Source organism: Triticum aestivum, chromosome 3D, assembly GCF_018294505.1.
Source record: "Triticum aestivum cultivar Chinese Spring chromosome 3D, IWGSC CS RefSeq v2.1, whole genome shotgun sequence".
NCBI lineage: Eukaryota > Viridiplantae > Streptophyta > Magnoliopsida > Poales > Poaceae > Triticum > Triticum aestivum.
The window spans coordinates 593,198,169-593,209,455 of NC_057802.1; the positions used below are offsets into that span (position 1 = coordinate 593,198,169).

Below are 11,287 nucleotides of genomic sequence, written 5' to 3' on the forward strand. Positions count from 1 at the left end.
AACTCTCGACAGAAGTCGCACCTCCTGCATCCTTAGCCCATTCCTTGGCAATCAGATCCAAGAAACCTTCTCGTTCAAACCATGCCAGCTCGAAAGAAAAGGTGTTTTTGTTTCCCACGTGGTTTGGCTCTCCTGAGTCCACGAATAAAGGTGTGTGATCCGATATTCCGCGCGAGAGAGCCTGAACCGTTACGAGAGGGAACTTCTGTTCCCACTCGACACTCGCGAGGACTCTATCAAGCTTCTCATACGTCGGATTTGGCAAAACATTAGCCCAGGTAAATTTTCTACCGGAAAGCTCTATCTCTCTCAGATCCAAGCTTTCAATAATGGTATTGAACATAAACGACCATCTGCCATCAAAATTATCATTATTCTTTTCGTCTCTCCTCCTAATGATGTTGAAGTCACCCCCAACTAAAATTGGGAGCTGCTCGATCCGCAGATTCGGACAAGATCCGCCAAAAACTCCGGTTTAAGCTCGGGTTGCGCGGCACCATAAATCTCCACCAGAGCCCAGTTAAACCCATCAGCTTTGGACCTGGCCCGAAACTTAACCGCGAAGTCACCCATCACTACACTTCGGACTTCCAGCGAATCGCATCTCACTCCAAGCAAGATCCCGCCCGATCTTCCTCGCGGAGGAAGGCAATGCCAATCAAAATCGACAACACCCGATAAAGTGTTGAGAAACTGCGGCGCAAAATTATCCCTACCAGTTTCCGATAGAGCAATAAAATCTAATCTATGCTCAAGAGACGCCTCAGCAAGAAACCTTCTTTTAGCCAAGTCCTTCAGACCTCTGCTATTCCAAAAGATTCCTCTCATAATTCATCATGAAATTTTTTGGTAGTCCGAATCCTAGCACTCCTACGAACCGCATAAACATGATAAATCTTCCGCTTCCACTTACGTTTGGGTTTACTTTGGTCCTCCATCCGGTCCTCATAACCGGGCTCAGTGGGTCTAGCTACTGCATCCTCTAGAGTTACATCCTCCTCCTCAGACTCAGGAGTGGATGGTGCAAGATCCGCACAAAAGTTCTCGAGCACCCTGACCCCCAACGCATCAATCTCTGCATCATTCATGGGTTTTACCGCTGCTAGGTTTCGAATGGTTTCTAAGGCGCGCTCCGCTTCCAAATCTAGGAGATCATTAACTGAGTTGGGAATTTCACTATTATTACTCCCTAGCGAAACTCCTAATTGGTTTGCATTATTTATAATCTCCTCATTAGAAGAATGCAAGATAGAATTAGACACGTTGACAGACATACCAGTAGTGACCTCAATGTCATGAAGCTTGGCCGCCCCCATAGCGAACCTCTGCTGCATGTCATTAACCTCCGGGTGCTCCTGGATACGAGAACTCATCCGTCGCCCCGCAGAGACCGGGTCTGGGATCCCACCAAAGGCAATTACCTCCTCCCGAGAATTACCTCGCGCTGAAGGGTTAGCCAAAGATAGCTGCGGTGGGCTCCCAAGCCCCATGGATGAGTGTCCAAAACCGAAGCCCTGGGCCGCCGGACAGCCAAGAGAGGGAAGCGCGGGCGTCGCCTGCCCGCGCACTCCCCCCGTCCCAACCCTCTGGCCAGAGGGCGCAACCATCCTGCCTGCCGAAGGAGAAGGGGGGGTCGAGGCCACCTGCCTCAGACCCCCACCCTGCGCCACTGGAGATGTGGCCGCTCTAGCCGCCACCGGAGAAGAGGGAACCGAGGCCACCTGCCCTGGTCCGCCTACCCCTGGCCGGCTGTCGTCGGCGTCGCTGGCGCCGCCGGCGCCAGGATAAGAGGAGAAGAAATCGAGGCCACCTGCCCCGGACTCCCCCCCTCAGACACAACCTCCGAAGCAAGCATCGTCTCCCGGAACGCGACCACTGGGAGAGCGTGGGAAAGAGAAGCCACCTGAGGCTCCACCTCCCCTCCCCCATCCAAGGTCGTCGCCGAGGGTGTCCTCACCAATCCTCCAAACAAGGGACTATCAGTAGTATCAAACTCCAAAACCGGAAGCGTGCACTCAAACACATCATCAAATTCCACCCGGTCGCTCCATAGTCTGGGAGGGGCAGAAGCTGGCTCAAAAGACCCAAACCGCAGTGAACTCATAGGCACCGAGGAAGCTGGTGCCGGCTCTACCTCGGGCCCGTCCCCAGGCAACTGAGCAACAGGCTCCGGTCCGTTGGACATCTCTCGTCCAGCCTCATCAGTCGGTGCCCCTTTATCACCCGCGCTGTCATCACCCTCGTGCATATCCACATCAGTCCCATTAATCGCGTCAGCAAACAAATCTGCATCCTCAAACTCAATCTCGAGAGGAAACACCTCTCCCCTGTAAGTCCAGTTGACCACATCCGGGACGAACTCAATGTCCAGAACGCTCACTAGAAGTCGGGCCACCCCATGAGCACGGGTAAAGGCCATATCCACTTTCTCAGTTTTTCCAACCATAATGCCCAGACAAGCCACAACTCGAGCATCCTGCATTGGCTCAAAGGGAGCCCCGGAAAACCGCAACCAAACCTGAGTAAGGGGTTTGCCCTTAGGCTCCACCTTCTTCCACTCGTGAAATTCCAGAATGCATTTAGTGCCAGGAACTCTGCACAAACCAAAGCTCAGCAACCTCTGCAAATCATCCACAGTTGGGAAGTCAACCTTGAACACATTGGCCTCAACACTGACAAGCTCCCACTGGAAATCACCTGGAGCCAGTTCCTGAAGCCTCTGCACGATCTGAGCCTCAGAAACCTCTCCCTGGGTAGCTTTCACGATCCCAGTAGTCAAACTCTACGTCTCTACCGAAATCTCTCTCGCAGTCGGGGACTCGAAGAACATCAACTCAGCACAATATATTCCATACATAGTAAGAGCCGGAACCTGATCACGCAGAAACGGGCAATCCCCCATGGCATGTGCTGGCTTACCACACGTATCGCACAGCTCCGCCACGCACTCAACAATAAAGTGACCCTTCTCACCACATCGATAACATAACATCTTCTCCTTCTTACGCGCCCACTTGGACGCTCTCTCTGAATCAGTCCTGTCGCCTGCCTTAGCTGTAACCCCAGTCCCAGGACCTCCGCATTGGCCAGTGCCATCACGACCTCCATCGTCTGGCTAGGCAGGTCAGTCGTCTGAACGGGATCGGCTGCCACTATAGAGGCCGAATGGTCAACAACGACCGGCGGCGGAGGCTGTCTGTTACGGTACCGACCGCGACCACCACCACGACCACCACGATTACCACGGTAGCCACCTCTCTGCCGGTAGTCTGGTCTGCCACTATATCATGTTGTGAACTATATTAAGGTCATGTTAATTCCAAGACAAAGATGTAGTGTTTAAAGCCGCTCAATTTTCTTGAAGGTATATGTTGATGTTCCTTTGATATGAATTTTTACGAGATGATATGCATGTATATAAATACACTGTTTTTGCTAGGGACATCTTAACTTTTCATGTAACCAGCTTGTACTAATTTGGACATGTTTCAGAATGCAGGATAAAACCATTGCTTATTTAGGTGACTCTTTAGGGAGGCAGATGTTCCAATCGATGATGTCCATGCTTTCAACATCCAAGACACATGCAGAACGACCAAATGGCTGGATCTACCGATTCCGGAGCAGAAACATCTTCATCCTTTTGGTGTTCTTGCTGAGTAATTAGGGGAATCGTCCGTGTTAGCACTTGACAAGAGTTGTAATATATGCCTTTTAGGTTTAGGAGTAGCACCCTGTTTAGTTTAGCAAATCGGAACTATAACTGCTGTTCATATATGTGCAATTTCATGGCAAGCGTTGCATTGTGTTTTGTCAATCTGGAAGATTGTACCGCTCTGGTTTGCTTTATTGCACAACAACATGTTTTTATATCTGAAGGTGTAACTAGTATTGTGGAATCTCTTTTATTTTGCCATGTTTTGTTGCTTATATTTGGAGCCAGCACAATTTGTTTTGCTTCACTTTGTAATAGAAAAAACTGTAGAATGTGGCAAAGGGATGTTTGTTCTATTGTTTTGGAATTTTTGAAAAATTAAGGAGTGTTGCTTGCTCGTAGAAATATGTGGTGAAAGTGCCTATATTTGATTTCACTGGTTATATGTATATGTTCATTCTGACCCGGGGTTGCTGATTGCATTCTTCAACGGCATGTTTCCTCAGAAACGAGGGCTTGAAGGAGAAACATGTGACATGAGTTTTGACCAACACATACTTCTTTTGGGGGCCAAGATGCAAATGTTATTGGGGGCATATGTAAACAGCTGAGTGAACTCATCCAGTCCGTTCCTGCATATCTAACGCTCCATATAATCTTGTATCACCGTATCAGCTAACAGATGGTAGCACCGGATATTTCCCGAACAGGCCGCATGGAACATTTGGTTTGGATCCATATGTAGTATGGCGTCAGCCACCTGCACACGGCACACTCCACCGTACCGGCGGCCATGGAGGCAGGCCACGCCACAGCTAGCAGCCTAGCGGTGCATGCCGTTAGACCAACTCAAACGCGCCGACCCAACGGACGGTGATTTTGTCCGCTTTTTGTTTATTTGGATTGGTTCGACGGATGCTCATGTCCGCTTCCATGTTTGGGTCGGCGCATACGCCTAAAGCTGGCCCGATCCATTTCAATGGCGCGCGAAAAAAAAGAATACAAATATTTTGAAAATAAAAACAAAATTAATTAAACATTAAAGCCGGACACGAAGGCCGGCGAGAGTCCATGCGTTCACATTACATTAATTAAACATTAAAAAAACTAAACTACGAGGCGGCGCGCTGCCCTAGGCGTCCTCATCGTCGACGTTGGTGAGGTCGATAAGAGTCGGCACAGGGACGGCCTAGGGGAACGTCGTGTTCCAGACGACGGCGATGTCGGCCGCCGCGGCATGGGCCTGTCGCGCCTCATCCTCCGCCTCGCGCTGCTCCTCCTCGGCGTCGCGCTCCAGCTGCTCGAGGTACTCACCCTCGCGGCGCTCCTCGGCCAACCGTCGTTGGCGCCATTGCTCGAGGTACGCCGCTTCCTGCGTCGGCGAAGCCCCTATCAGAATTGGCGGGGCGCTCACCCACTCGCGCACTTCTCCCGTCGAGGAGTAGCACTCGATGGGGGTCGGCTCCGGCTCGGCCTTGACTGGGGACGACGGAGCCAGCGGCGGCACAACGCAGTCGCCGGCCGCGGACAGCGCCATGGCCTCCGCCATGCGCCCTTGGTACGTCGCCTCTTCCTCCTCCTCGTACGCCGCCCTGCGCCGCCCGTCCTCCTCACTCTCCCGGAGAACAGCCGCCATGGCCGCCTGGTAGGCGTCCTCCGCCTCCCCGTCCTTGTCACGAACGACGATGGGCGGCGGCGGGGAGCTACGGGATACTTCATGGACGCCGCGCCGCCTGGCCTCCTCGTGCTCGAAGGCGAACCAACGCGCCCAATATGGCGAGCGGCGTCGTAGGCGGAGTCGCGGCGCTGCTCCGCCGTCAGCAGCGCCCGCCGGCGCCGCACCTCCTCCGCATGTTCCCTTGCCGACCGCGGCGCCGCCGGCACTGGGATCCTCTCCGGATCCAAGTGCGAGTCGTGCGGCAGGGTGACATCGGGGTAGGGGAGAGGGACGCGGTGCCGCCAGTGCCACTCCGCCTGGTGCACTGGCACGCTCACGCGCTGTCGCTGCCGGCGGAGACGGGGGAGACGGTGGAGAGGGGTGGCGGGGGCCTTAACCTTGGCTTTGCCGTTGCCGGAGAAGAAGCCCATCGTGCCGGTGGGTAGGTGGCTAGGGTTGCCGCCAACGGGGGAGCGGAGGGTGGCGAGATGCGGACGGGGGGCTTCTGGAAGCGGATGAGGACCCTCCCCTCGCCCCCCCCCCCCTCCCGCGCACGCTTGGCTTAAAAAAGCCGACCGCCGTCGCTGAAGAGTGTGTCCGAGGTCATAAATTAAGCTGACTGCGGGTAGTTGGACGCCCGCCAGGTGTGGACGCGGCGGACAACGAGAAGGCGCGCGATGCATCCGTACCGACGCATTTCTGCCGCAAATGCATCGGCGCGGACGCAAAGCGGATGCGTTTTGGGTTTGGGTCGGCGCGTTGGGTCTCCACTTTTGTCCGCGCCGACCCAAACGGACGCAGAAGGGTGATTTGGGTCGTTGCGTTGGAGTTGCTCTTACCTTTGCCATCACAAGATTGTCCTTATTTCCGGACATAGACAAGTACAAACAAACCCAATCTAAATTGAATGGTCTTTTCTGAAAAAGAAAATTGATCTGTGCTGTCGAACAGGAACCTAACAAAACAAAATGGTTGTACCCCTCAAAAAACAAAATGGTTGCGATCCAGCGCCCTGTCACGTACGCAATGTGCGCCGGCCGCGGCTCCCGGACCTGCTCTCGATTAGCATGTAGCAGCTCGTGGGCGACCGATCGGCGGCTCATCCAACCAGCTACGGACCTCCCACCGGCAGCCGCAGGGCGCGAGCGTGCAGCTTCCTCAGGGTGTCGCCGAACCGGTCGAGGTCGAGGGTCACGTTCTGGCCGCTGAGGTACACGCGCGCGATGAGGTCCCACCCGCGCCCGCGCGTCGCCGCCTCCGGGTCGCGCAGCACCACGTCGTCCGCCGCGTACTTCCGGACCAGCGAGCTCTCGTTCGCCGCCGCGTCGTACTGCTCGTAGTGCATCGCCATCATGGTCGTCGCCTTCTCGTAGCAGCCGCGCGCCACGGCCGGCACGCCCAGCGGCGCCACCTGCAGCAGCGCGGCGCGGCCCGGCCGGAGGAAGAGCAGCTTGGTCAGGTCCGCGCCGTGCACGCCCGCCAGCACGTCGCACGCGCTCACCCTCGCGTACTCCGACGACAGCGGCGCCCCGTTCGCCGTCTCCAGGACGGACACGTCGAACCCCACCGACTCCCCCAGCCGCGCCACCGCCGCCTCGTTCTCGATCACCCGCGTCCCCTTGCGCGAGTACAGCCCCAGCCTCGGCCGCCGCTGCTGCCGGGGAGCCGGCGCCGTGGTGTGCACTTCCGAGTACGCGCCGTCGTCCTTGTACGCGCCGGCAAGGAAGTCGTGGAAGTCGACGAGGGTCCGGTTGTCCCGGGTCCGAGCCGGGTCGACCTCGAGAATGCCGTGGAAGCGGGTCCCCACGATGGCCCCCGGGAAGCAGTGCGTGCGCTTGTCGTGCAGGATGTCGATCACGTGGTGGCGCGAGAGCCCCGACACGACCTCCGGGAACGTGCCGGCCCACCACGGGTTGTACTCCAGCACGGCCAGGACCACGCGGCGGCGGAGGTGCTGCACCGTCAGCCACACCGGCAGGAAACCGTCGTTGAACGCGTGGAACAGGTTCCCCGTGTACCCGCCCGCCGTCATCACCAGCGCCGGCGCGTCGTGCCGCACGTCACACCGGTGCGCGTCGGCCTCCTCCGGCCGGGCCGCGCGGAGCCGCACCTCCTGGATGTTGGCCATCACCCCCTTCTCCCACTTGCGCGTGTAGGGCCGCACCACCTCCTCCTTCTCCGCCACGGTAGCGTTTGCGTTGGCGTTGGCGGTGCCGTTGGGCGGCGGGTAGAGCAGCAACGAGAGGGACGCGGCGTCCGTGCGCACGTCGCCGGCAATGAAGCACACGTCGGTGTTGTAGTCCGAGCGGTCGCAGCAGATGCCATGGCTGCCCATCCACGCGCACGGGGAGTTCACCTGGTTGTCGAGAACCAGCGCGTCGCCCTCATTGCCGCGGCCACTGTGCACGCTCCGTCCTTGTACTGCGGCTGCTCTACCGGACGGCGACGGCTGGCGCGGCCCCAAGAAGTCGACGGGCACGGCGGGCGACAGGAAGCGCGGCGCGTAGACGAGCGCGCACATGACAACGGTGAGAACGAAGAAGAAATGGACGAAGCCCGGCCACTTACCAGCCACCTTCTTGCCGCCGCCGCCGCTGCCGTCCTCAACGTCCATGGCGCCGGCACCGAGGCTCTTGGTCGTGTCGGGGAGCTTCGAGGCCATGCCGACGTTCGGTTGGAGAAATGGAAACGGGATTGGTGCAGCTCTGCGTTCACGCTCTGTGTTTGGTCAGATCGGCTTATGTAGGCCGGCGAGACACCGGCGTCAGTTCACAAAAGAGGAAGTCTCCGGCCTTGATTCGGCACCTATGACCTATCCATCTCATCTTCAGAGACTGATTTCTTCTGCGTCACACACTCCAGTCACCCACCTACTCACTCTCCAAATATATTGTCCCAAATATTCAAAATATTTCCGAGAAATACAAGTATTAATTGTCCCAAATGTCCCCTAAATAAAATTGTCTCAAATGATAGTATTCTTTTTATATAGAGCTATTAAACTTGTGTGTCGCTAAAGGATATACTGCGTATAGAGAAGATTGGAAGCTTGCTAACTTTGGAGTGGAGAGGGGTAGCCGGTGGTCAAATCTTCTTCCTGTGTGTGCTGTCCATGCAGATGTAGCTTCATTAGTTTCTGAATTCATATTGATTTTCCAGATTCGGGTAGTAAGTGAGTGCCAAACTAAAGCTGTCCAATTGGGGAGTTTTATTATGACATTACGGGCTAAAGCTGGCAGCAATTCACAACCAGCTAGTTTTTGCGCCTTCTTCCTCAAATGGTAGTATGTCATTGGATATTAATTTAGGAGAAAATGGTGCAATGGGCAACATTAATTTGATGCTTGGCTCTCTCTCTCACACAGAGTCTCTTGGCTGGGGCGGCTATGGCGGACAATTCGGATCGTGAGAAAGAGAAAAAGAAGGATCACGAGGAGTAAATTGCACAGAAGTATCATAATTGAGGCATTGGAGACAGATTGGTACCAAGATTGATAATTTTTACGTGTCAGTACCAAGATTAGGGCGAGCCGTTGCAAAAAAGACTAAAAGTGCGTTTTATACGCATGGACAGAAAAACTGACCGGTTGGGCCCGCCCGTCAGGCGCCACGCTGGCCAGTGCGCGCGTGCCCGCGCGCTGACTGCGCGCTGACTAGGACGAGGCCGGCTCGCACCGTTTAGGTCTCGCTGGTGCGACCGAGCCAGACCCCGACCCCGCTCTGCCCTCTTCCTTCTCCTCGCACCCTCGCCGGCGGCTGCCTCCCCGCCCGCCCCGCCGCCCGCCACACCACGCCTCCGTAGCCATGTATCGAACTGCTTAGGCGCTGTCACCTCCCCCGCGGCTGCTCCTCCCTCGCGCCCTCCTCTCCCCCGCGGCTGCTGTGCCCTGGCGACGATGGCCTCGGCGACTCCGGCAGGCGGCGATGGCTGGGGCGATGCGAGCGGCGGCGACCTCCCCCGCTTAGGCCTCGATGGCAGTGGCGGCTACTCTAGCTCGGAGTACAGTAGCGAGGACGAAGATTTCGCGGAGCCGGCGTTGTCGATGGAGCAGAGGCTGCGGATGGCGCGAATTTGGGTGGCCAACCCTAGCACCGCCCATCACTGGACTCATGGCTTCGGTGGTGTTCTGTAAGTGCTCCACTGTTCCATTCTTGCTCACTGAAATTGGGGATTAGGGTTAGGGTTTACTGCCTGCATGTTTAGCACTATAATTGCTAGTCCTAACTAGAGCAGAGAAGTATAGTGGATTACATGAGTCCTAACTAGAGCAGAGCCGCATTATGTGTTACCTAACTAGAACAGAGTAGAGCAGCATTAGTGGATTACATTGTTATTTCTTAGTCCAAATTGTCAGAGCAGCATTAGGTGTTACCTAGCTAGAGCAGAGCAGAGCAGAGAAGCATAGTGGATTAAATGACTCCTAACTAGAGCAGAGCACCATTAGTGGACAATTCTGTTAACTACTTATCTGAAAATACAAAACATCAGTTTGCTGTGAGTTAAGTACCCACTCTGTAATTGGGGTTGCATTGAGATAGTTGTTTACATTGTTTGATTTTGTAGTAATTGTTTAGTTTATTCATACTGTAAGGGTAAATAAAAGCTTTGTTTATATGTTAACTTAAACAAAGCTTTGTTTATATGTTAACTTGTTTATATGTTAACTTAAACAAAGCTTTGTTTATATGTTAGCCTATCTGTTAAGTAAAATTGTTCATTACCAATTTTGTCTGTTATTTCATTTTGCAGTTTGTATGATGACATTTTGGATGTTAGGTTCCATTTTGATGCTTCAGAAATGTTTGAGCTGAAGCTCTGTAGTTCAGATGTAACATACCTGAATATGATTGCAGTGGTGGAAACCCAAGGATTTAGTGAATATGATCTGTTGTTTCACATTGAGAATCCAGATTTAGGGGAGAAAGGATTGAAGATGGTAGAGAGTAATGCTGAGTTGCAACTAGTAAAGAGGCAGGTTGAGGAGTGTAAGGTTCTAAATTTGCTAGTGAGGGCATGTCCACCTCCTTGCAGCCAGTTTGAGAGGCAAGAATTATCCACTGTTGTGTATGAAGAGCCTGTGTTATATGATCTCAGTGAGCCACCCATCTATGCTGTTGATGAAGAAGGAGTTGCCTTTGAAAGTCAGAGTAGCAGCTGCAGTGTAGCTCATGGTACTGGTGTTTGCACACAAGAGAGCAAGAATGTAGAAGGAAAACTGAAAGCTGTTTTGGAAATAGAAGAAGAAGAGGGATATGATGGCAGTGGTGGTTCTGATTGTGAAGGTGAAGATGGCAGTGATGTAAACCCTTTTTATAAGGGTGATGCTGATGACATAGAGATGGATGAGGGAAAGAAACAGAGAGAGTATGATGAAATAGAAGAGGAAGAAACAGATGATGAAGAATCTGAGGAGGAAGAAGTGGTGCATTATGAGGGTGACACAGAGGTTGAGGAACCTTTTCAAATGGATGAAGATGACAAAGTTGTTTCACGGGATGAAGAAACTGTAATTGTACATGAAGAGAAGAAGAAGAAAAAACAGAAGCTTCCAGTTAGGAAAGGGCCTGCAACAAGGACACATTCAAGTGTAGTTCAAGAGGAGGAACCTGATTTCGAACCTTCATCTGATGAAGAAGAGAAAGGATTGTTGAAGGAGGCTGATGATGATGGTTATGAGCCATTGTCATTTGTGCTGCTAAAGAAAAGGAAGAGCAGGGCAAAGCAGAGGCCTCCTAGAAAATGGTACGATGAGAAAATGGAGGCACCACATGAGCAATTATGTCTAAAGATGTGTTTCTTGGATCAACATCAATTCAGAGAGGCTTTGTTGAACTTACACATCACTCAAGGCAGAAACTTCAAATATCATAGGAACTCAGATCAAAGAATAATTGTAGAATGCAACCAAAAACATTGCAACTTCTTTATGGTGGCAGCAGTTATAAAAGGTGAAACTACTTTTGTAATTAAGAAG

At 53.5% G+C, this 11,287-nt stretch overlaps 1 protein-coding gene across 1 annotated transcript; it reads right to left on the bottom strand.

Annotated features, from left to right (window-relative positions):
- Positions 1–6,152: 6,152 nt before the first annotated feature.
- LOC123075749 (xylan glycosyltransferase MUCI21-like) lies at positions 6,153–8,053 on the bottom strand. Its single transcript, XM_044498283.1, has one exon. The coding sequence runs from the start codon at positions 7,972–7,974 to the stop codon at positions 6,424–6,426; it is 1,551 nt and encodes a 516-aa protein (XP_044354218.1). The 5' UTR covers positions 7,975–8,053; the 3' UTR covers positions 6,153–6,423.
- Between the last annotated feature and the right edge of the window lie 3,234 nt (positions 8,054–11,287).

Excerpts from the sequence above, each read along its gene's own strand:
- LOC123075749 (XM_044498283.1), bottom strand. The coding sequence starts at position 7,974 with ATGGCCTCGAAGCTCCCCGACACGACCAAGAGCCTCGGTGCCGGCGCC.